This window comes from Saccopteryx bilineata, chromosome 6, assembly GCF_036850765.1.
Source record: "Saccopteryx bilineata isolate mSacBil1 chromosome 6, mSacBil1_pri_phased_curated, whole genome shotgun sequence".
NCBI classification, from domain to species: domain Eukaryota; kingdom Metazoa; phylum Chordata; class Mammalia; order Chiroptera; family Emballonuridae; genus Saccopteryx; species Saccopteryx bilineata.
Genome location: NC_089495.1, coordinates 194,754,829 through 194,780,602, shown reverse-complemented (window position 1 = coordinate 194,780,602; position 25,774 = coordinate 194,754,829). Strand labels below are relative to the sequence as shown.

Below are 25,774 nucleotides of genomic sequence, written 5' to 3'. Positions count from 1 at the left end.
GAGCCCAGTGATTGTGTTTTGGCTACCAAGAGAATGATGGCCCCAACGCTGGTTGCCAAGTCTTCTGAATATAATGCTACAGTGTTCATTCAGCATGGCCATGATCTTCGCAATTATAGGATATTCAACTTGACCATTTTTCTCTCTGAATTTTTTCAGGCATCTCTGCCCCGAATCCCTTCTCTGGCCATGTCATTGACATAGTCCAATCCCTCACCTGTGAAGGCTATTACCAAATGGAGGAGATCATTCTGAGTGCACAAAATGAAAAATAGTCCCTATGTTCCCACCCCTTGACTCTTCAATACACATGCACTGCTTTCCATAAACCTTTTCAAGGCTTCTGATTAACATAGTCAAAAGCATTAATCCATAACCCATAAAGAGAGAATTAAAAGTCCCATTCATTACCCCAACTAGCTTCAGGGCAAGGGTCTCACAGATAAAGTTCCTTCTCTTTTAGCACTAACTGAATCCTGCTAAGAAATCCTGCAGCCAGTGTGTGAAACAGCACATTCCTGCATCAACCAATGTATCTTACATAAAACAGGAGGTAAAATGGAGAAGGGGATTTTGCTTAATTCTACAATATAAGCAGGGAACAACAGGTAAGATATTTGTGCTCTACCTTATAATGCTGGAGCTGGTTTAATAACATTTCTTCTCCAAATACATTCCATATTCCTCATCTTCGGCCAGAAACTCTGTTTAACTGATTTCTTTAAACACTGGGTAACCTAAAGGAACATTCTAGATGAAAGAAATAGGAGCTCATGGTGGGACTTCCTGGGTAGGTTTTAATCTCTCCATCGTTCAGGATCTCATGCTTTCTAACTTGCACAAAACTGCACCAATTAGGATGATGCCTAGTGTGTGCTCTCAGGCACAAGAGTCCCTCCAGTGAAGCATTAACCATACCCCTCTATATGGTCAGGCTCACTCATTTTAGATAAAATATAACCCTTCTTTCTCTGCTTTACCAAGAGAATCTCCACTGAGGCCAAATGTGTGGATTAAGAAATCTATGATAACACAGTAAGAAGAGGCACAACAAAGGCATGAGATATACCTACAATGAAATTGTCTGGTCCAATATACACTCCTTCTTCTCTTAATGGACTGATCCTGGGCACATAGGTGCTTCAAGCACTGCTCAAGAACCTTCCATTATTATTTTTCTACCAGACAGAGCAGAAAATGTAATAGCAAAAATAAATAAATAAATAAAGTTAATGACCCTCGTTGCTTTCTGCTTCACATCTCTTCCATCTAAAGTTTTACACTCTGTGGTTTCCAATGAAATAGAAAATCTCACTTTCTCTCTCCCAGAAGGATAAGGTACAGGACATTCACTGCTATATTTACATTTGACAATAGCGAGAAGATACTTCATAAAAAACATTTAAGGTGTCCAGCATCCTGGGAAATATTTATTCAGCTCATTATAGCGTTGGTCCTCTCCCGTTCAGTTCTGCTAACACCCATTCTTCTCATTATTGGGAGCTGGGCTGGTTAGCAGGTTGGACAAAAATGTTGACTCTCTTGAAACCATGGAGAAAGGCACCTCTGGACTCCTTCTCACCCAGCCCAACAATGAGGAATAAACATCAGGAATGGAAACATTCATAGAAATAGCAAATAGAAAATCCAGAAAGAGATCCAAGTATAATTAAGAATATGATAAAGTTAAGCATTTCAAATTAAGAAAAATTTTGATATAGTTTTTGAATAAATGATAATATAATTTGCTATTCTTTTGATATGATAGCCAAATTAGATCTATATCCCACATCATATACAAAAGTAATTTTCAAATACATTAAGGTTATAAATGTAAAAAAAATTGACAAAATTACAGAATGTAAGAAAACATTTTACTAAATTTGAAGTGATGGGGGACTTTCTAAGAAAGAGAAAACTCAGAATCTCCTAAATTTGTTGATGTGTTTATAAAAGAAAGATTTAACTATATAAATATATGTATATAATTATATAAATACTAAAAGTACTCAATTGAAGAAATCACAACAGCATAAGGGCAAATAATACCCCAGAAGAAAACATTTGCAGCAAGCGTGACTATTAAGACCCATAATTAATAAAGCATCTTGTAAATCATTAAGAAAAATGATATCTCAAGATAAAAATAACCAAAGTGTCAGAGAGGTAATCCACAAAATTCAAAATGTCAGTAACCATGCTAAAATATTCTGATCCCCTCTGGTAGTGAGGAAAATGTAACTTAAATCAATGGCCTGCCATTTTTCACTCATTAGATTTAAAAAAAAAAAAAGTGTTAACAAGGCTATGATGAATTGGGTAATATCTGCTAAATTTTATAATGCATACTTTTGACCCAGAATCCCACCTCTAAAAATGTATGCCATTGAGGCCCTGGCCAGATAGCTTGGTTGGTTAGAGCATCATCCTGAAGCACAGAAGTTGCCATCTCAATCCCTGGTCAGGGAACATACAAGAACAGATCGATGTCCTGTCTCTCTCTATATCTATCTATCTCTCTCTCTCTTTCCCCCTTTCTCTCTTGCCCTGTATATTAAAGCACTGATAATAAGTTATTTACAAATGATTGTTATAGAAATGCTGATATTCTGAGGCAGGAGTAGTCATGATTCCTAGATATGGGGGAAGAAAGGGAGGCTGAGGTTTAGCCACAGAGCTCTGACAAACTGTGACCTTGCACACTACATGGCTAGGCTCCCAAGCACGTTATGTCCTGCTCACTCCACTGGTCTGGATGCACCAGAGCCCTGCCCAGGCTTGAGCCCTGGGGAAGTAAAATGAAAGATAGGGGTTCAACTCCTCCCAAGAGATAGATCTCCGCCCCCAAGATATAATTTCAGCCCAGGCTGGGACTCTTCTATCTGCACCACCATGAGGCCAGAAATGACCCACTTTTTGACATTGCTCCTCATATTTTCCATGCCCCTTCATACACATTCAGGTTTCTTGTTCCCTCTTTCGGTCAAAAAAGAATTGTGCGAAAGTGGACACCTTGGAGGTAAGCCACACTAGGAAGGGCAACCCAGGAGGACAGTGTGGAAGATGTTGGCGATGGAGGATGGTGGCTAGGCAGTGATGGGTGATGTTGCTCCCAAGAAGAAGGAATCAAGCTCTTCTTTTCTCTCATACTGTATATTCTAGGGCATCTTATTCCAGGACTCACATTGAGTTTTGTTTAGGATGGGTTGGAGAAGCAGAAAGACAGAAAGTAGAACTGGCTTAAGTTTTTGTCCAAGGGATTTCAAAGCAAGAGGAGTGAGGATTCTGACAACTGGATTGATGTCAAAAGTGTCCTGAAAATCCCTCCACTGCTGTGGCTGTGTGTGTGCCTCTGTATGTGTCTGTGTGTGTATTACATGAGTTTCAATTGTATATTTAACACATGTATATGGGACCATTGTGTTACCCTCTATGGATAGAGGGATGCAGAAGCCTCCATTCACATGCTTAAGACAGTCCCATTCTACTTATTTAAATTAATTTGCTCCATTCAAATTGCAGTGGACATGTATGAAAGACTTAGGGTAAATAGGGCACATTCCCAGTTATGGGTGAGGGCTGTCATTGGACTTCGAGAAGACTGACATTACCTCCTTCTTTGTCTCCAATATGGTCATCCTCAATCCTGCTCTACCCACCTATCTTCATGGTCTCAGTAAGACCAGGTGAGTCTGAATGGGTAGCAAAAAAGTGGAGCTAGATGGGAGAGGACACAGACCTGGGTGGAAGAAAGAAAGCATTTGCAGCCTGTCCTTCGGGCGTCAGTGTGGAGGGTCAGAGCCCCGGTTTGCTGTGTGCCTGCCGAGAAGCCATGGAGGTGGACATAAGAGCTCCGACCTGTGTCCTTAGGAGAGCAGATGAGACGTTCCCTTCCAATGACATGGGAAAGCATGTGGAGAATCAGGAAACGGGATATATTTACAATGAAGTAGGGATGCTGCGGCAGATAGAGGAAGCCTTGGGTCTTTCTTGCTTTTATCGCTAAGGTGATAGAGCTACCTAATGTCCTTATCCAACTGAGTCACTGACCCAGGCAACAGTCTAGAATCACTACCCCATAGCACATATACTGATGCCTGAGGAACTCTCCCAGTGATAAGTATCAGGTCAGTTTCCGTGGGTTGATGGGCAAGCATTGTCTGATTTCTTGAGGTAAAGAATGCCAGTTTGGCCATGGGAAAGAAACCTGACTGTGGGATTCTCACACACAGAAATCTGCAACTACCCTCCGTTGTACGGCACCTGCAAATTGGTTTTGACCAGATACTACTATAACACCTTCACCTTTCTGTGTGAGCCCTTCATCTTCTCTGGCTGTGAAGGCAACAGAAACAACTTTAAACACAAATATCTCTGTGAACATTACTGTCTTCCTGAAAAGTAAGTCTCTCTATGCCTTACCTCCCTCCAATGACACCAAATATTAGGAACCATGGATGTTTTTTTTCCAGGAGAAAGCAAATGAAAAGCCAGAGGAAATCGAGCAAGGGGACAAGATATTATACCGAAGCTGGCGACAGTCAGTCATAGGCACAGATTTCAGTGTCTCTGATCGTTGAGTTCCACAAAACTCTTGAAGTTGTAAGGACTGCAGCCCAGAGAGGCTGACTGGTTTCCAAGTTCATTCAGAAGAAGGACATGAGCCCACACCCACCCAGGACTTTAGTACCAACATTGTGGCCTCAGGTCTTTGAGTGTGAAGAGAGCAGGGGAAGACAAGTATCTTGGTTCAGTATTATAGTAAGTGGTGAAAATCACCTGATACTCAAGGCATCACTTTACTAATTTGTATATCCTCAGAGGTTAGCACTCTATTTGCTCACTAGTATCTGTGGATAGATACATGAGTTTTGAGGAGTATTAAGATTAAAGATAGCGCCCTGGCCGGTTGGCTCAGCTGTAGAGCGTCGGCCTGGTGTGCGAGGGACCCGGGTTCGATTCCCGGCCACGGCACATAGGAGAAGCGCCCATTTGCTTCTCCACCCCCCAACCCCCCTCCTTCCTCTCTGTCTCTCTCTTCCTCTCCCGCAGCCAAGGTTCCATTGGAGCAAAGATGGCCTGGGCGCTGGGGATGGCTCCTTGGCCTCTGCCCCAGGCGCTAGAGTGGCTCTGGTCGCGGCAAAGCGACGCCCCGGAGGGGCAGAGCACCGCCCCCTGGTGGGCAGAGCGTCGCCCCTGGTGGGTGTGCCGGGTGGATCCCGGTCGGGCGCATGCGGGAGTCTGTCTAGCTGTCTCTCCCCGTTTCCAGCTTCGGAAAAACACACACAAAAAAAATAAAAGATTAAAGATAGCTATGAAGTTCTGCTCAGATGGGAAGGACCTACTGAGTCTACCGATGACCACAGCAGTCATTAAATTTATTTATTTGTTAACAGGGACAGGGATAAGGACCACCATCCAGCAAAGTAATATGACAGAAGGAAGAAACAAGGAAGATGGACTATTCTTTATGAAAAATTATGCCAAAATTATTCTGGGAAAATATACTGGACTATTTCTGGAAGTTGTGATTTGTTGTGTGTGATTTTTTTTTTCAATTTAAAATTCTTATTAATTTCTTTGCTTAGATCTGCCTTTCAGGCTGATTATATATATAAAGTTTTAACTGAAAAATTTCTGTTTGTCAGCCTAAGTCTAAATTCATTCATCTGTCCCATCCTAGATTCTTTGAACATACACTGCAAAGGCCCTCTCTGAAGACACCAACCTACCCATGTAATGAGTCGGTTTGTATAAAGACAGTCATTGCTTTATCACTGACTCCACTGGATTTCCACTAAGATAATCAACATTAAATTATTTCATCTGAAAAAAAATTATTTCATCTGCCCAAACCAATGGGTTATCCCCAACAATGCTTCCTATTCCAGTAATATAAAAATTGTGATGTCACATCTAAGAGCTACAAGTCTTAAACCAAGCTGAACCTCTACAATCAGAGTATGGAGGGCCATTCCCCTTTGCCCTGACTGCTGCTATATTCTTATTTCTCATCAAGGGCCCAGCTTCACAAATAAGTCCAGTGATGTGAGCAACCTAGACGCCAGTAGCCTAAGGGCCATGAACAATAGGAGGAACTGAACCCCAGATAAGTCCACATATGAGCATTCTACAATAGCTCAATCCCAAAAATGGCAACACCTACTTCTGGACTATGGGCATAGCCTTGGAAAAATCTTGGGAATGAGTAAAAATCATAGATTAGAGAGTTCACCCTAGCTCTTCACCCAGGAACTAGTTTGGTGCAAATAAGTAAATAAACAAGGACAAATGAAACAAGAAGGTACCTTCTGGATATTGAGTCAAAGTCTAGTATTCCAGATCATTCTGAGTCAATATAAAACTGTTCTATCCCTGACATCACAGATATTACCTACATGGCACTCATTTATGGATTCTGAAGTTTTCCTTTCTCTGATTATTGTGAAACATGGTGTTATATAAAGAAGTCTTGAGTGTAAATTCCTTTAAAAGTTTTTCTGAACTATATTCTAGTATTCCAAAGAATTGCTATCAGTAGCATACTCTCTGGAGACAAAGAATTGGAGACAATAACTACCCACTAGCCTCAGTTTTTCAGGTTTCTTCTGGGCACTTGAAGGCTTGACCAGGTTTCCTTCTCACTCCATCCTGAATTGGCCTCTAAGAAAAGGGCACGTGTAAGGTTTGGAAGCAGGCCACGTGCCCATCAGTAGATGAATGGATCAAGAAGCTGTGGTACATTTACACAATGGAATACTCCATGGCCATATAAAAGGAAAGAAATCTTAACTTTTGTGACAGCATGGATGGACCTGGAGAGTATTATGCTAAGTGAAATAAACCAATCAGAGAAAGACAAGTACCATAGGACGTCACTCACGTGTGGAATCTAATGAACAAAATGAACTAACAAGCAAAATTGGGACAGGCTCGTACACAAAGAGTAGGCTGATAGCTGTTGGGGGCTGGGTGAGGGGGTGGAGGGATTGAGCAAAAAAGGACCAAAAAAAGAAAAAGAAAAATAAACACATGGACACGGACAACAGTGTGGTGAATGCCAGGGGGAAGGGAGAGTAAACACACAACGTGGTATACAGAATATAGATTACAAAGATGTGTTGTAGAACTGAGCACCTGAATCCTGTATAATTACGCTAACCCTTGTCACCCCAATAAATTCCATTTTTAAAAACATTTAGGTATCTATATGCTACATGTGTGCTGAAGGAAGACATACAAATGTGCCCGCAAACACTAAAACATCATAGAGCCGTATGATATTTGCAGGCCTCCCCATAGAACTACATACCCTCCTACAAAAAATTCCTCCATGAAAGAAGTAACCCAAGACACAAACCTACAAGAAACCCAAATGAGTTTCACATTACATTCACATGAGCTATTCGGAGAGGATAGTCACTGTTAAAAGGGGGCCAAATATGAAAAGATAAAAACGAGGTTTTATGATCCACTCCAAAGACAGAATGAAAATATTACGGTCCTGACTCGGGTCTCTTCCCCAAGTCATATCTGATCACTGTAGAAAATTGAAAGGGAAACTTTTTATCCTATATGATGAGAAATTAGAGGTAGTTTACAAATGGTTTACTTTCTGGTTCCAAGAGACCCAAAGAGAAAAGATTTGGCAGAGCAGATATTGGAACGTGGCACAAGTTTGGCTGTTATTCAAGAGGCACTCAATTCTTTTTGCCCTCACATCTGGGTGCAGGGAAGAACCTGAGCGAAGAGGTAAAGAAGGGGAAAGTCCATGATCATCACAATGACTCGGATAACTTCTTCATCCAACTCTCCCTTCCCATCTCCTGATGGAAGTATAGACCCGGCTATGTAACGTTTTCTGAAAGGGGCTTGGAAAAGGTGGAAGGAACTCAATGATCAGTATGCAACTAGGCTTCTACTGTGTGGTTTTTTTTTGTTTCTCTTGCCCAGAAATGATCTATGACAGACTTCTGCTGCTCTCTGGTGGCCCCGAGAATAAAAGCACCCAGCAAAAAATCTCCACTCAAAATTCTTGACCCATTGCTGCTCCCATGCTTGTCTCCAAATACCGCTGAGCCCCGGGTCTGAGGGGAGAAGCATCTGACCTCTTCTTCCTTGTGAACCCTTGACCTCTGACTCCAACAAAACACCAAATTCAGATTCAGTGCGCTCTCTCTCTCTCTCTCTCTCTCTCTCCTGTTATTGCTACCCATAGGCAGGTCTGCAGCTCCAGTAGGGACATATGTGGGCTACCCCAGACAAGAAGAAAAGATCTAGCCCTGGGGTCAGGTGCTCAGTGGATAGAGTGCACGCTGTCTGGCATGCCCAGGTCAGGGGGCAGGGGGTACTTACAAGAAGCAATCAATGAGCGCATAACTAAATGGAACAAGTTGATGCTATTCTCTCTCTCTCTCTCTCTCTCTTCCTCTTTCTCTCTCTCTCTCTCTCAAATCAATGAAATTTTTTTAAGAATTCTTTAAAGCCATGACCAGGCAGTGGCGCAGTAGACAGAGTATTGAACTGGGACGCGGAGGACCCAGGTTCGAGACCCGGAAGTCGCCAGCTTGAGTGCGGGTTCATCTGGTTTGAGCAAAAGCTCACCAGCTTGGACCCAAGGTTGCCGGCTTGAGCAAGGGGTCACTCACTCTGCTGTAGCCCCATTGTCAAGGCACATATGAGAAAGCAATCAATGAACAACTAAAGTGCCACAACAAAAAAAATTGATGCTTCTTGTAGGTCAAATAAGTTTGCAAATATGATGTATATGTTTGCTTGCTTATAGTTTGCATTGGCTGTGGGGGACAGGCTGTAAGCAGGCAGGGTCTTTATAGCCTAAGGCTTAGTTTTAAGACTAAGCTTTTCCCCACACCCTTGACTGTTGCGTGAGGTGGGGTGGTGCACTCTCATGAGAAATCCCATTATGCCTCAGATAAGTGACTTTGTATCAGAGACTTCCTTGTTTATATATTGGATTAAAGGTTTTGATTTCTCCACTATAAAATGGGGCAGAGGAGCCCATGCTGGAGGAGAGCAGAGAAAGGCCACGTGGAGGAGAGGAGAAGCAGTCAAGATGGCAGAGTGCTGAAGGAGAAGCCAGTTTGTGCAGAGTTTATGCAGAGAGGAGGAGATGGGGAACAGAGCTGTATAAGGCTAGTGAGGTAGATACCTTTGATTCTAGGAAACTTGGATAGGTCAGTGGCTTTGGGAGCCCTGAATGGAAAGGGAAGTGTTTTCCCACTGTGTGTATTTCTTGTCCACCAGGTGCAAGCTAGGATTAAAGCTAATGCCCCACCAGTTCTTGGCTCCATTGTTTCATTACTGTCTGCCTGAATCAAATTCGAACCTGCATGGTGCAGGCGGCTGTGATGGTTGGTGGCCGTGGCTACTGGCCATACACTTCTCATCTCTCTCCCTTCCTGTCTGTCTATCCCTATCTATCCCTCTCTCTGACTCTCTCTCTGTCTCTGTCAAAAAATAAAGAAAAAAAGAAAGTATGTGATTGTCTAACAACTGTGCTGTACTCCTGAAAAAAAAATATTGAATTTGTAACTGTAATTAATAAAAATAAAAATTTTTTAAAAGAATTCTTTAAAAAGGAGAAGGAGGAGGAGGAGGAGGAGGAGGAGGAAGAGGAGGAGGAGAAGAAGAAGAAGAAGAAGAAGAAGAAGAAGAAGAAGAAGAAGAAGAAGAAGAAGAAGAAGAAGAAGAAGAAGAGGAAGAGGAGGAGGGGGAGGAGGATAAAGAGGAAGAAGAAGAAGAAGGAGCCTGACCAGGCGGTGGCGCAGTGGATAGAGCGTCGGACTGGGATGCAGAGAACCCGGGTTTGAGACCCCGAGGTCGCCAGCTTGAGTGTGGGCTCATCTGGTTTGAGCAAAGCTCACCAGCTTGGACCCAAGGTCACTGGCTCAAGCAAGGGGTTACTCAGTCAGCTGAAGGCCCATGGTCAGGGCACAAATGAGAAAGCAATCAATGAACAACTAAGGTGTCGCAATGAAAAACTGATGATTGATGCTTCTCATCTCTCTCCAGTCCTGTCTATCTATCCCTATGTATCCCTTTCTCTGACTCTCTCTCTCTGTCTCTATAAAAAAAAAAAAAAAAAAAAAAAGGACCCTTCTCCAGTTGCTCAGCCTGAGCTACCTGGTCTCATACCTCCTCCTCCAGCCTAGCTCCCTACCCCAGCAGAAAATCACCCACAGTATTTTAAGATTCCCAGACTATTGTTTTTCATTGAAAGCTCTTCTTTACTGATTTTTTTAAAAACTATGGGCATGTATTAGTTCGATTTTTTTTAAATAAACAATAAAATGAGAAGCAAAACAGTGGCTGGGGAGATCTGCCAAAATGTCCAGCAGCCAATGCAAGGACACCAGTGCCTCCCAGTTCCCTGCAACAGGAGCCTGGGGCTGCAGGCGTCCCTAGACGGCCACAGGAGGCTCCCGCCAGCCTCTGGTCAGATCAGGCAACAGTGACAAGTCTACTCTACTCAAACGGACCATTGTTCCAAACCCAGTAGAAACTAGAATTTCACACTCAAGTGTGAAAACGTAGTCAGAGAAGGGAGCACAAAACCATATCAGTGATGGGAATTTTTTTTAGTTGTACACGTTTTTCCCTGAAAGCATCTTTGCAATGTCCAAGGCGAGCACTGATACCTTTTTGTTCTCGTTATAAAAACCCTATTTAGTAATTTCTGCCCAAATTTTAATTGCCTATTGTCCTTTGACCCCGTATAGCACATACAGTTTATTACGTCCCTGCCCCAGAGCATTCTCTCCTGCCTTGCTAAGAGAACCTTGATTTTTGTATTTAGGTGAGCCACTCCCTCAGCCTCAGGGATGACGCATGATTAATCTAAGACTGTCACATCTTCCATTTCCCTTTCCAAACATTGACTCTTCCAGTCTCTCCGGTGGCAACAGTTCTAGCCAATGAGACAAGAGGGGAAGTCTGAGGGCTGGGCTTCTGGGGAAAATGGCCTCTGTCATTAAAAGAAGAGCCCTACTTGAGATAAACTTGCAAGGTATTTAATTACTGGAGGTAGTCTTTTCGACACTGTCCCCTATACACAGCTTCTTCCTCTGGTGGCATCTAGAGTGTCAGCAACCATCCCCTACCCATAAGGTGACAAGTGGAAAAGGAAGGAATGAGTTTGGTCATTAGTACTCAGGCTGAGCTGCTGAACTGGCCCCAACGCTTCCCTCCAGACTCCAACGTGAGAGAGTTCAACGTCTTCATTGGCTAAGCCACTGAAGTTTTCTATTACTTGCAACCCAAGGAATTCCAAATGGATACACTTGCGAATTAACAGCCATTCTTTCATTCAACAAATATTTATTGAGGGCCTATATATTTTTTGCCAGCCTCTATTTTAAAAACTAGAACTCTACTACTAAGAACTTACCCAGATTTACCTGCAAAAGTCAGCCAAGACTTATAGGTATGAGGATATTAATGTCCAACAAGAGTTGTCTTGAGTTAAATTAGCTATTTTCATGCGGTTCTATTAAAAGAATGTATGTGATGACATAAAAGATCTCCAAGATACAGAGTAGGATCCGTTTTGTGTACATAAAAATGTAACTTTTAAAAATTATCTTGGTTCCAAAAACCTACAAACATCCCCTCCCTACAGCAAAGCTACCTGGAGTAGATCAACTGCCCGTCTTGAAGCCAAGGGCTGGTCCCCAAGGAAGGAGGTCCAAGGTGGGAACATCTAAGTGACTATAGTAAACTAGCCGCTCCGGCCCGTTCCATCCCCAACCCACCTTCTCTGATAAAGGAAAGGTCCGCAGACCCAAAGAGAGGCCTGACTGTCCTACTCCTGAGGTTCGACAATGACATCTACAGCAAGTCATGTCTTCCACCCATCTCTCCCCTAGCCCACACCAAACCAGAACCCATTTCTGGTGATCTCAGGAAGAACGGACCACCTGCCCTTCCCAAATAAATTCCATAAACCCACAGCCATACTCACACACACCCCCACCCTCAGCGCAGCTCTATGTCCTCACCTTAGTCCTTAGTCCTCACACAGCACAGACAAGAGGGTCAGCACCAGCCTTTATTGGGGACAAGAAGCACCACACACCCACTGCCCACCCCTGGGCTGTTTCTCACACTCAGGGCAGCAGCAGGAACAGAAGCAGAGCGGAGAAGGCAGTGAGAGCCCTGGACACCATTCTCTCCTGGCTTCCAGGACCAGCCCTTTGGAGTCACCACAGAAGCTCAGGACTAATCAGGACAGCTAGGGCACTAGGGTCTCTGCAAGGAGAAGAAACATGAAGTCACAACTGTGCCTGGTTCCAGGTCCCCAAGGTGCTTCCCCCCAACCCTGGAGAAAGTTTGCATATACTGCTCTCAGAAACCTTTAATTGGCTTATCGCTTGCTAGCCAATCCAGTCCAAACTGGCATTGAAGACTCTGATCATTCAGATGTCAACTTTATATCTCCTCCTGTTACAACAGCCCGGCTGTTCCTTTACCTGCTCTCACCCCACCCCCACTCCAGCTTCCCAAACAGGTCACATACTTTCCCCCTTCTGTGCCTTTGCTAACAATCCCCAGACCGCCTGTCCAGCACGTTCTCTGGGTTGCCCTCCCTTTGCCTCGTTCTGCCTCACCATTAGGGCTGAGGTCAGATCCTACTTCTAGCAGAAAGACCTTCCCAAGGAGCCCTGCCCACTCTGAACGCCTATAAACCTACACTGTCTACGCAAGCGTTCAGTGAGTTGTGATCGAGAACTATCATCTTTCCCTCCTACTAGACTCTCCAGAGAAAAAACCTTTGTCTTGGCCTTCTGCAGTCACCTGCCAGCCCCTGAGCCTGGGCTTCACACACAGCAGTTAAGTCCTTTGTTTCTGAGGATGCTGGACTGTACTCACCTAATTCAGAATCAGACCTGAGAGTCCCGTTGGGGTTCGTGGCCAGCTGGGGCAGAGCTGGTGGGACACAGAAGCGGCCGCAGCCTGACTTGCAGCACTTTTGGCCAGCTTGACAGTTCTCATCCATCATGCAGCTGACGATGCACAGGCCCACCAAAATGTTGGGACAATCACCGCTCCGCCCTGTGGGAAAACAGACGCAGGGAAAGAGAGGGGACTGACTCTAAGGTCCCACCTGGAATTCAGACATGGGGGGCTCCTGGCAAATCCATTCCTAAACCAGAGCTCTGGCTGGGAAACCTTGAAGATGGAGGATCTCAGAATCTGTCAGGCCCCAGGAGGGTACCTGGACCAACACTTTTTAGGAGGCACCTGGGGGTTTGTCACCCCTGAGGGCGTGGGGGTGGGGCTGGGTAAATGCAGGAGGAGCATGGCTCCCAGACCACAGCCCTGTCCCCCATGCTGGCGCTTCACAGTGTCTCTTCCCCAGAGGAGGCCTCTCCACCACCCTAGACAAAGTGCTCCTACCATCAGACTCTATTATGATTCACTCATTTGTCCTTCCCTGGTAGGCTATATGCCACATAAGGACAACAATCTGTCCCCAAGCCTTGACCACTAGCCCACACCAAACATGTGTGTTTAAAATACTGCCTAAAGACATCTGGGCCAGTGATTCTGAAGTGGAGGCCTGCAGTGCCTGGGAAAAAAAAAAGGAGCTCCCAAAAATATATATTTGTTTAAAAAATATATATTAAAGAAACAAAGAAATCACATCAGGAATACTTTATCTGTTGCATATATGCTGCGTCCAAGATTTCATTTTGGAGGTGGGGAAGCTTTGTGCTGAGAATTAAGTCAGTAACATGGTCTTGGGCAAATCCTTCATTTTACAGATGAAGAAACTTGCTCAGAAAGAGGGGTTTGCGGCCCTGGCCGGTTGGCTCAGCGGTAGAGCATCGGCCTGGCGTGCGGGGGACCCAGGTTCGATTCCCAGCCAGGGCACACAGGAGAAGCGCCCATTTGCATCTCCACCCCCCCTCCTCCCCCCCTCCTTCCTCTCTGTCTCTCTCTTCCCCTCCTGCAGCCAAGGCTCCATTGGAGCAAAGATGGCCTGGGCACTGGGGATGGCTCCTTGGACTCTGCCCCAGGCGCTAGAGTGGCTCTGGTCGCAGCAGAGCAACGCCCCGGAGGGGCAGAGCATCGCCCCCTGGTGGGCAGAGCATCGCCCCTGGTGGGCGTGCCAGGTGGATCCCGGTCGGGTGCATGCGGGAGCCTGTCTGACTGTCTCTCCCCGTTTCCAGCTTCAGAAAAATACAAAAAAAAAAAAAAAAAAGAAAAAGAAAAGAAAGAGGGGTTTGCTTACCCAAGGTCACAGAGCAAATTAGCAGCAGAAGCAAGACCAGGAGCCATGCTGTCTGTCTCCACCCTGGGACTTCCCACGACCCCACCCTGCCTTCCCCTGGTTATTTAATGCCAACAAGGGCGCCAGGCCCAAGGAGGAGCGGTTGCTTTGGGTTGAGGGGCTGGGAGAACAGGAAGGATGAGAACTCTGATTCCTCCCGGGAAAGGAAAGACAAGAAGGCCACAGGTGACTCCCCCTGCCCCCTGCCTCTGCAACTCAAGGAGCAGTCAAGGATTTCTTCCCCCAAAAGCCAACATACCTCCTGTAATGTCTCCGCGGCAGGTGTGACCACAGCCGGTGCTGCAGCATTTGTGCCCCTGGGGACAGGATTCGTCCCCATCACACAGCTCCTCACATGGAAGGGGGTCGGCAGGACATTCACCGCCAAACTCTGCCACAGAATCAGAGCATTGGGGCCCAAAGGTGCTCCAGCCCGATGTTTCCAGCTATTTTTACTATGACTCCTGAGTACAAAATACATTTTTCATTGTGTCCCATATGTGTTAATACAGATGTGTGTTTAAAATGTACGTACCCAGGTGCAATGCTGACACTTTAGATTCCATTTCTCCTTTTCTTAATGCAGGCTATAAACTACTAAATTCATTTTAAGACTTGCAGTTTAAAAATCAATGCTGAGGTCTAACCCACTTTCTGACTGTGGCAGACATCTACCCCGGTGGCCCCCAATGAACCCCACCTCCTGGGACTCATGCTCCTGTATCGCCCCCTCCCAGATTGTCTCTGGGCTTGACCGTGTGATTCGCTTTGACCAACTGGGCACCAGCAAATATGACTGATACAAGCAGAGGCTTGCTAAGCACCTGCATAGCAGGGCTTGTCTTCTTAGAACACCCCTCTTGAAAACCAGCCGCCATGCTGTGTAGACAACTACAGCACAATGAGCTGCCCCATGAGTGAGAACCTGGGAGCATCCCAGCCACATCGAGCTCCCCACTGAGCCCCGTCCCTCCGCGGCTATATGAGTGACCTCAGCGATGCCATGTGGGTACAGGACCTGCCCAGCCAACTAAGACTGGGGGTGGCTTACGTGCAGTGACAGATAGCTGAACCCCAGGTTTGTTCCGAGAGGCAGTGAGCCCAGCCCACTAAATGAGTTGTTTCCCGTATTCCCCCCGTCACTAGGGGTGACCACATACTAAGACAAAGCTGGGAAAACTTTTGCACTCACTCCCATCTTTTTCCAGTGCAAAGGCAGACACAGCACAGGGAGGTAGAGCAGCCTTCTTTCAACTAGGAGGCCACTAGTCTGAGAAGAAAGTCACGGAATGTAAAGAGAAAGAGAGAAACAATCTCATCCTTGTTGGCGTCAGGGAGCTGCACCTCATCCCGAGCACCTACTTCGGGACTTCTTGTTATGCAAGAAAAATGAACCCTTGTTTGGTTACTCATGCAGACACACATTCCTGATGTGCCCCTTGGCTGCCCCTGTGAAAATAATGACACTCAAAGAAGACAAGGGGCTTCCCCAGAACGACAGCGTGAGTCAGCGGCGAGGCAGGGCCAAGCTCAGCCTCTGGGTTTGCTGGGAAGCGCTCTTTCTACCACACCATCCTTAGAGCACGCCGGCCCCGGGCCAGGTCCTCGGAGCAGGCACGCCCAAAGAAGTCACATCCAAACCAGACCAACTCTCCGTGACTCATTCATCTCAGTGTTTATTTCAAGCGTTTTAAATGGGAAAAAAAAAATGACAGGCAATTAAAGGCTTTGCAGACAACCGGAGCAGAACTGCTCAGTGCCTCTGAGGAAGAACATGTAAGTACAGTTGCGTATGTCTGGCTCCAGGAAGTCTGCCATGACGGAGGCCTCCAAGGAGAACACGGGCGGCTAAGCAATCGGGTATACCCTGCATCCTAGGACTTCTCTGCACAGCTCCTGTCTCAAGTAGCCTATGCCATTGTAAGATTGCATCAAAACTACGTGTCCTGGTTTTCTTATTCAGAAATTCGGGTCACTCTAGCCACCAGATGTACCTCCCAACACCTCCCTGCATGCTTGACAAACACTAAAATCCATTTAACAAAGAATGAAGCCTTTTATCTCACAATTTAATCTCCGTGGCAGAAAAAACAACCAGCAACATCAACTTCTCATGGAGTTATCCTACATGCCCTGGAAAGTGGGTGCTCACCTCCCAGATTTCACCATTTTGCTGAGAGTGCACCTGAAGGGGCCAATGCCAGGGGCACTCCACTCCTGGAAGAGAGTAGAGGTGTGGCCTCCGTGCTGGTCCAGGACAAGAGGGCAAGAGCTGGCAGAAAAGGGAAATTCCAAGACATCTTCAGCCACGAAGGGTCCTCTGAGCTGTCAAACCTACACCTCTTCTCTTGCAAACAGACAGACCTCCAGGAAAGGAGCAGGAATGACCTGAGATCAGATGGCAGAATTGGGTCCCGAACCCCCAGCTTGAGGGATGCCCTTCAAACAATATCTCTATGGTCCCCGACTGCACAAGGGTCACTGAAAAAACAAATGAGCAAGTACAGGGACTCCCCCAACTCAGTTCTGCCGAAAGAGAAGACCCGGTGGTAGACAATGTTAGGGATTAGAAAAACATAAACAAGCCAGTATTTTGGGAGCCCCCAGGACCATCCTAGGTTCGGTGATTCACTTGGACAAACAGGACTCGGATATAGTTGTCCTGGTGGTTCTGACTCATTACAGCAAAGGGTACAAAGCAAAATTGTCAAAGGGAAGTGGGGCGAAGTCCAGAGGAAACCAGGTGCCAGCTTCTAAGGGTCCTCTCCCGGTGGAGTCACACAGGATGAGTGACAACATTCTGAAGTGCTGTCTACCTAGGAAATTCATTGGACTCAAAGATTTACTGCGGTGCACCACTCATCAGCGGGGCTGACGATGACGCTCTCAATATCCAAATTCCTGGAAGCCAGCCGAGGCCACTCTTGCAAGCAGGCCTTGCTAAGAATGTCTATCTCCAGCCTGCTATGTTAAGTCTTTCCTGTAATGACCAGCATTGAGGCTTCGGAAGGGTTACCCAGGAGGCCATGCCATCAATCCACACGAAGGAGAGGCCACACAAGTTGTAAACAGAGGGTCACAGGGAATCAGGGGTGGTCAAATGTCAGCTCAGTGGGAGGAAGGCCGTGAGGGAATCAAATGAGACAACCCTCGGGCCATTACCTGAACCTTTGCTCCAAAACCTTTTCCCCCTCCTCAATAAGCTCCACCATCGCCCAACCACTCAGGCCGGACACCTGAGCGCCATTCCTCGTTCTTCCTCAATACCCACATTCGCCGGCTTCTCTGCCCAGTCCTGCCAGCTGTGCCGTCAGGAGTGCTTCTCGGCTGCCACTCTTCTATGTCTGCACTGCCACCACCTCGGTCTAAGCCCCGATCCCCTCCACCTAGCCTGCCCCCGAAGGGGCTAGTAGTGGCCCCTCACTGGCCTTCCACCTCTCCACTCGCCCCATCCATTTTCCACGCATCAGCAGAGCGGTCTTTTTAAAGGCAAAACAGGACCAGGCCTCTCCTGCTTTCATAAGCCCCTCCACAGCTTCCCTAGAGAGCGGCCCTGGGCCCTACCTCAGTCAGAACCACCTTCCTTCTTCCTTTTCATCCAACCACTGACCTCCTGTCCCCTTCTTAGCAGCAGTGGACTCTCCCTGCCTCACGGCCTCTGCCCTTGCTGGCCCCCCTGCATAGCACTCCATCCAATGGCCAGTTCCTTCTCGCTCTCCAAGTTCAAACGACACTTCCTCTATACCTCTCTTTTCTTTGCCTTCATAGAACTCATTGTGACTCGTGGTTATGATTATTTGTTGATGATTATTTCTTATCTCTCACACCGTGACACAAGGACCTTGGCTGGTTGGGTCACCAGGAGATGTGCATGTGTTAGGTGGGGGAGACACTAGATACGGATTGATGAATGAATAAGTGAGTGAATAGACAGGTTAGACTTCAGACAGGAGGGAGGGAGCTTAAACAGAATGCTGCTGGGTGTAACTATGGATCTGTGAGACGATAGCAAACACAGCAGTCTGTGAACCTGGAAGCAGGCCCTTGCCAGACACTAACTCGGCCTGCACCTTGACCTTGGACTTCCCAGCTTCCAGAACTGAGAGACACGTCTGTTGGTCATAAGCCTCCCAGTCATGGTATTCTGTTACAGTAGGCCAAACAGACTAAGACATTGCACTATCACTCTATGAGGTAAATGTCCATATCACCACTTTACAGATGACAAAAGTGAGGTCCAGCAAGGTGTAAGGACTTGACCAAGGCCATGAGCAAACAAGCAGAGGATCGGGATTCAGAGCCATGCTCGGACCAGAGCTGGCTCGTGGGAGCAGGTCCTGGCATCTGCCCTGTGCCCTCGGCAACCTACCAAACCCAGCAGCACAGGCTATGGTAAACCTCTGCCAATAGCAGAGCTTAGGGAAAGCAGGATTGTTCATGGCCCAGAAAGGAAAGCTTCCTGTGGAGTTCTGTGTAGAACCGGCCCCGCTGAATGAGTGCCCAGCCCGCCGCTCGGATCGGAACTGTAGAAAAGCACTTAAATCCTAACACAGCAGCCAATATCGCCTCTCACCAGACTAGGCACCTCACTCAGCCACCGGGCTCTGGGAGGTCACTATTCCAGCCTTCCTCGCTAATAGCAAAGAGGAAGCGAAGAGGAAGCCCCATCTGGGCTGGCCAGGGCCCAGAGCAGCTCACAAAGGTGCCTTGCCAGGGTGCCGGCCTCATCCTCAGCCCCCGCGATGTAGCCATCAGCCTCAAACACTGGGAAGATTGTACCAGGCCCTACAAGCTGGCAGAGAGTGGCCCGCCTGAGACAGATTCCCAGGCTCTGGTTCCAGAGCTGGGCCTCAAGAGTCCTGGCAAGGAGTACAATCCTCTATTCTCTCTTATGGGCAGGCTGCCCAAGGGAGCTGCCTAAGCCAGGCACGGTCAACTTCACTGGGCGCAGGGAAGGAACCCGCCACCTGGGGAGGGCCGGCTGGAAGGAAAGAGGTTGTCACGTGTTGTGGAGTTTCAGGGTCTCAGTGACGAAGTGATCAAGGGAGGAGAAAATAATCCTGGTTCTTGATAAAAGGGGCTGGTTAGAAATTGTGCCCCTGACGAAGCCCACCTTCGGAGGCAAGAGGAAGAAAGCTAAGGTACAGTGAGGGACAAGCACTTTACACACCTTGAATCATTACAACCTTCAAGGTTTATTCTTTCCGTTTTGCGTTGAAGGGAACGGGCGCTCAGAGAAGCAGAGGAGAGTTGGCCAGGGACCCACAGTAAGTGGTGAGCCGAGGCTTGAACCCAGATCTCTGACAAGCAAAATCTACATTCTTTTTCATTGTAATATGCTGCCATGTGTACTTAGAAGAGAAAATGATTCCTAGAAGATCCCACTGGAGATTGCAAAGGAGGTAATAAAATAATGTAGGCATTAACTTATCAAGAAATACAGTACTTTAAAACTAGAAAACACCTTGAAATACACCAAATACACTTGGAAAATGGGAAAACATAAAGATTCTACATTATTATTGCTCCTTGGCCTTTTGGCTAAGATCGAATGTAGTATAAAGATTCAACATTATAAAAATGTCAGTCTCCCTAAGTTAATCCTTTGAGTAGTACGAACGTTCGTGAACGTCCTCGTGCCTCCTGACCAGAGTACGATCGTACATGTACAATGGCAACATTAAAAAAAGGCAATTGTATGTTCTTCTTGTTGCCATAAATTGGTTATCAATCAAACATGATTTTAAGTTAATAAAACTAGAACTGGAATTAATTTCATTTTTTGAAAAAAAACTCACTCCTGGGGGTCAGCGAGCATGAAAAAAACTCACTACTCAAAGGGTTAATGTATATCAAACACCTCTCTAATAAAAGCAGCCTCGGTATTTGCAGGGGAGTGGGGGATAGACGATATGCTCGCACAAGCAAGCAAAAGCCGCCCTGACAATTCTGAAACAAAGCGAAATGAGAAGGGGCTAGCCATAGGAGACACATCACCAATTTCAATGCCTTTGGGGGCCTCTCAAGGAAATGGGGAGCAGCTAGGAATAGAGTAGACAGTCAAACCCTGCCAATTATGCCACCATCCCCACTGCCACCTCCCTGTCTACCTGCGCTCCATTCTCACCTGGAGCCATTCCCTCCCTCCCTGTCCCAACTCTAACTGCACCAGCTTGCTTTCAGCTTCTCAAATGTGGCCAACCGCATCTCAGCTTCCAGGCTTCTGTACTTGCTTCTGTGATCCCGGAGTGTTCACTGCACCCTTGCCCTGGCTGACTTCAACTCCAGGTCACGGGTTAAATGTCACTACCGCAGGCAGGCCCTCCTTGACCACCCAATCTAAAGGGTTATTCTATCCTTGGCACCCTTTCATTGTCCGCTGTGTCCTTGCCACAGTTTGAAATGATGGATTTATTTGCATGCTTATCTGTTAAGCCCCTTTCTCCCCCCACTAGTCTGTGAGCTCCATGAAGGTAGGGACTGGATCTATGTCGCTCACCACAATATACCCAGACAGAGCCCATCGCTGCACCTGGCAAGCAGTAAACACTCGATAAGTGTTTGTTAAAGAAGTGATGTATAAATGGAGAATTAGGTCATGGAGACCCTGTAAGAGGAAGAAGAAATCTCTTTCAAACACCTCTCTGTGAGAATCAGAGTAAAATGGGACCCATTTCCAACAGGAGATGGCCATCCTGTGTATGGACCTAAGGGACACGGAGCCTTAGAAATGTGCGCTGCCTCCCATAGGTGGCAAGATTCTTGTGTTACCTCTTCGCAGATCCTCCAGGTAAGATTTTCATAGAGAATACTGCAACTGACAATGGCAATTGGAAATTACTCAACAGCTTTCAAATCTGCCCGCAAATAGGGAGGCTTTCTCCCTGTCTGCCTGAGCCACATCCACAGCCATCATGGCATGAGTACCCTTCATATATCTTTTCTTTTTTAAATTTCTATTTACTTATTTATTTATTTATTTATTTATTTCAGAGACAGAGGGAGAGTCAGAGAGAGGGATAGATAGGGACAGGCAGACAGGAACGGAGAGAGATGAGAAGCATCAATCATCAGTTTTTCGTTGCAACACCTTAGTTGTTCATTGATTGCTTTCTCATATGTGCCTTGACCGCGGGCCTTCAGCAGACTGAGTAACCCCTTGCTTGAGCCAGCGACCTTCGGTCCAAGCTGGTGAGCTTTTTTTTGCTCACACCAGATGAGCCCACGCTCAAGCTGGCGACCTCGGGGTCTCGAACCTGGGTCCTTCCGCATCCCAGTCTGACACTCTATCCACTGCGCCACTGCCTGGTCAGGCTATCTTTTCTTAGAAAAGATCTCCAAATTTAGGAGGCACTTTATTGTTTTTCAGAGTAAAGTAGAACCAACAACAAGACAGCATATGCATATCTGAGAAAGAAACAAGGAGGCCAAGCAGAGCATGGAGGACAAGGTGGAGTTTCTTACCTGGCTTCTGTTTAGCAACCGGGACGACACAGCTCTTGTGGCAGCCAAAGCTGCAGCATTTCTTTACACCGGGACACGTCTCATCAGTGATGCACCTTTTAAGACAGGATTGCTTCCGAACAACACTGGGACAAGCTCCTTTCCTTCCTGTAGCAGAAGGGGAGACAGCTACAAACAAGAGATGAGGGTGCCCGTGTCCGGTGACAACCACAGGCACAGCAAACCAGAAAAGCAGAGAAAGGAAGCTCTGAGCTTCACTGAGGACTCTCCACCCTGGTGCTAAAGCAGAGACAGTGATAATAGCAAGGATAATAGCTCACATTCACTGTAACATTTACTGAGTTTACCTTGTGCCAGGAACCGCACATCTGATCATCACAACAATTCCATGAGATACAGTTATCATTTTACAGATGAGGAAATTGAGCCTTAAAATTTTAACACTAGAAAAAGCACTACACTGAAAGATTATTTCAGGCTTAGGAAGGTTTGCCTGGCTCTAGGGTTTAGTCCTTTCATGATGATGTTAAACAGGCTTCCCTTCACAACTTTGCCCTCCAGACTGCACGAGAACCCTGAGTTCAAAGAGACAGATAATCAGTCACACCTTCTTTCCTGATAGAAGACAAAGAACTGGGGGCACTGGGTTAAAGGAAAAGAGACCCTCAAAAAAAGAAAGAGGAGGTGCTCTCGGCAAGCTAGATTTCAAGAGTCAGTCTAGGAGGCAGGATGCTCTCTGGGTCTTTCTAGCCCAGAAGCAAGGTCAGAAATCACACTTGGGTTTTGCCTTTCATATCAACGTACCCTGAGGAATGCCCCCTTGGCAGAGCCGGTGGCAGCCTGTGCTGCAGCACTTCTGCCCAGCCGGGCACGATTCATCCCGCTGGCACAGATCTTGGCACGGGTTCTTGTCAGGAGGGCATTCTCCTTCTTTCACTGCAAAAGAAGATATCACAAGAGGTTGGGGTAACTGGCCAGGCCCCAAAGAATGAGGAATGGAAGCCAACTGTACTTCAAGAATTTGCAGTCTCTCCAAACACTCCTATCTAAGATATCTCTGCAACCATGTGCGCCTCCACCCCCGCAATCACTAACACACACACACACACACACACACACACACACACACACACACACCACAATAAGGGACCAGGCATTCTGCAGATAAAGAGAGAGAAAAGTTGGGGTGATCCTGTTCTCATTCAAGAAACTCTAGGAGAAAGCCAGACTGGAAGTCCCATCCCCTCATCCAGGGAGGGTCAAGAAAGCTGAGAACGCCCACCCCAGCTGTCCCAAGAACCTATGCATCCGGTCACATCCTGCAGAGATGACCGGCTCCACAAATGAGGCTCCTTGCTCTGGACGGAGACAGGACATGACTTCTCTAGTCACTTTCTACTGTTAGCCAGGGATCCCAAATGATATCTCACCATGCTCTCCTGCAGTCACCCAGGATGTCAGGGACCCAAGAGCAAGAAGTGCCTTCAGGAGGAAGAGGCAGCTCAACATGATAATGATGCTGAGAGTTGAGATAGGGCTCAGGTCAGGCCAGAGGTGTTCACCTTGCCCAGAGTATCAACTGGGAGAAAAGTAGGACTAGGAGACTGGCCTAAACCCAGATCTTCCCTTTCGCAATACTCCCCAAGGATGGCTCCTCCTAACAAGAAAAAAAAAAAAATGATTGGTTGCTAGTGTGTGGGAAAATTCCTGGCATTACCAAAGGGCACATGTGATGGTGGTAATCGAACTCTGTAATACCCAACACCCCTGGACAGCTGATGACAAACCTGGGGAATCGGAGGGATGGCCATTGATCAAGGATCAAAGAGAGAGAGCCCTAAAGGGCCTTAGAAGGACACAGGTACAGCTGAAACGACAGAGGGAAGGACCAGAGACGTGACTTAACAAGAAAATAATAAAATAAAGCTAGTAAAATACACTGTGGCTCCTGTTTATCCTAGCAACCAAGAAAACAAAGATTGGAACAGATACTTAGAAACTATCAAAAAGCCACAGGAAAACTATATTTGAATCTGTTCAGAACTAATACAAATGCACCAAAATCTACATCTTGGTCCCTCAGGCCCACACAGGCCGTTCTTGGACAGTATAAAGGCTAGTGGACAGAATCCCAAAAAACAATTGCTATGATTCAAGTAGTCATACTCTTTTTATTTATCTCTCTTTGCTCTATTTCTTTTTCTTTAAGATTTTGTTTATTGATTTTAAGGAGAGAAAAGGAAAGAGAGAAAGGAAGAGGAGAGAAGCAGGAAGCATCAACTCACAGTAGCTGCTTCTCTTATGTGCCTTGACCAGGCAAGCCCAGGGTTTCAAACCGGCAACCTCAGCATTCCAGGTTGCTGCTTTAACCACTGCACCACCACAGGTCAGGCTCTTTTTATTTTTCTTTATCTGCTTATGACTTTGGTCAGCCATCATACCTAATAGTGTTCACTGGCACTGTTTAGCCCAGTGAGGTTCAAGGGCAGGGAACACTCTAGGCTCAAGGTAAAAATCTCCTTAATAGCACCAAAGAGTTTGGTGGCAGGAAGTTGCCTTGTTTTTTGTTTTGTTTTTGTTTATTTTAGCAAGAGAGAGAAAGAGACAAATAGACAGGAAGGGAGAGAAATGAGAAGTATCAGTTCTTTGTTATGCCCTTAGTTGTTCATTGATTGCTTTCTCATATGTGCCTTGACCAGGGGGTTACAACTGAGCCAATGACCCCTTGCTCAAGCCAGCAACCTTTGGGCTCAAGCCAGTGGCCATGGGGTCATGTCTTTGATCCCACACCCAAGCCAGGACCCCAAGCTGGTCAGCCCACACTCAAGCTGGGGACCTCTGGCAACCTTGGTGTTTCAAACTTGGGTCCTCAGCATCCCAGGCCAATGCTCTATCCACTGCACCACCACCTGGTCAGGCTTACTTATTGTTTTAAGGCTAATATTGGAGCATGGAGATAACATTTGTTGATGTTATGTGCTTTATACTCATTTATTTTAATCCTCATAATAACCTTCAGAGGTAAGAGAAGTGGTTCAGAGGGGCTTGAGAAAAATTGCCTGAAGTCATGAAACTAGTAAGTGGTGGCTTCTGAAATTTAATAATAGTAATGACAGTATCGTTTGAAGATTTACTTGGGCCACATTTCTAAGTGCTTTATATACATTAACTCAAACTTCACTGCAACCTTATGTGTTTGTTACTATTATCCTCATTTTTCAGATGGGGAAACTGATGTGCATTAAGAAACGTGGGTCACACAGCTAGTAAATGGTAAAAACAAAGATAGGCAGTCCAATTCCATAGTTCTTAATCACCACATCATACTGGATTTGAACTTAAATCTTCCTAACTGCAAAACTCATGCACTTTCTATTACCTAGTTTTGTGACCTGGAAAAAGTAACTGTACCACCCATAAATCGATCCAATTTTATTCAGGGCCACCTTACCTCTAAAAAAGAGACAAGGGGAGCTCTGGGGAACTCCACAGCAGTTAAATCGCTACATCAGCCCATCCCAGAATCACCAGCATGGGGATGGAAGCCCAGCTTCCTGGGGCTGGGAGAATCCACCGTCCAAGTCCCACCCTTCATTGTAATGCCCTCAGACCCAAGAGGCAGACCCTGGGGTCGAGGCCTGGGAAGACCCGGTCGGTGAGTGTTAGAGATGACATGGGCATCCTGTTGTTGGGTTTCTGGGTCCCTGCATTAGACCACTCCAATCCCGGGGGCTGAGTACCGAGCATGTTAAAATCGACGGTTTTCAAAGATTAAACTGCAGGCGCCACTGTACGAAACGCTCCCCTATGCTCCCCAGCCCCTGGGAACCTGCTCCCTTCCTCTGTCTCATACTTCTCTGGTCAGAGAACGATACTTGACTGAACACCCCCAGCATACACCCGCGAAGTGGCCCCTCCCCCGAGAGAGCCCCGCCCACCCATCCGCACGCACGCCCCCTGAGCCTCCGGATCCGTGGCGAGAGGCGGCGGTTGGTTCCCATGGTAACTCCGCAGCTG

At 46.5% G+C, this 25,774-nt stretch overlaps 1 protein-coding gene across 2 annotated transcripts; it reads right to left on the bottom strand.

Moving 5' to 3' along the window:
- Positions 1–12,066: 12,066 nt before the first annotated feature.
- Positions 12,067–23,331, bottom strand: WFDC3 (WAP four-disulfide core domain 3). 2 transcript variants are annotated; one of them, XM_066236457.1, is made up of 6 exons: positions 23,188–23,331; positions 22,562–22,693; positions 21,758–21,925; positions 14,553–14,684; positions 12,889–13,071; positions 12,067–12,267 (listed from the first exon to the last, which is right to left on the bottom strand). In XM_066236457.1, exons 1-6 carry the CDS (start codon positions 23,264–23,266, stop codon positions 12,251–12,253), a joined length of 711 nt encoding a protein of 236 aa, XP_066092554.1. In that variant the 5' UTR covers positions 23,267–23,331; the 3' UTR covers positions 12,067–12,250. The 2 variants fall into 2 exon arrangements, with proteins under 2 accessions (XP_066092554.1, XP_066092555.1); XM_066236458.1 differs by having other exon boundaries at positions 21,758–21,904.
- Between the last annotated feature and the right edge of the window lie 2,443 nt (positions 23,332–25,774).

What these genes read in the sequence shown, in the direction of transcription:
- WFDC3 (XM_066236457.1), bottom strand. Translation starts at nt 23,266, where the DNA reads ATGTTGAGCTGCCTCTTCCTCCTGAAGGCACTTCTTGCTCTTGGGTCC. An exon ending in GGTGACTGCAGGAGAGCATG is followed by an intron (nt 22,694 to 23,187) that starts GTGAGATATCAT and finishes CTTCTTTTGCAG; the next exon opens with TGAAAGAAGGAGAATGCCCT. An exon ending in CCAAGGGGGCATTCCTCAGG is followed by an intron (nt 21,926 to 22,561) that starts GTACGTTGATAT and finishes TCTTGTTTGTAG; the next exon opens with CTGTCTCCCCTTCTGCTACA.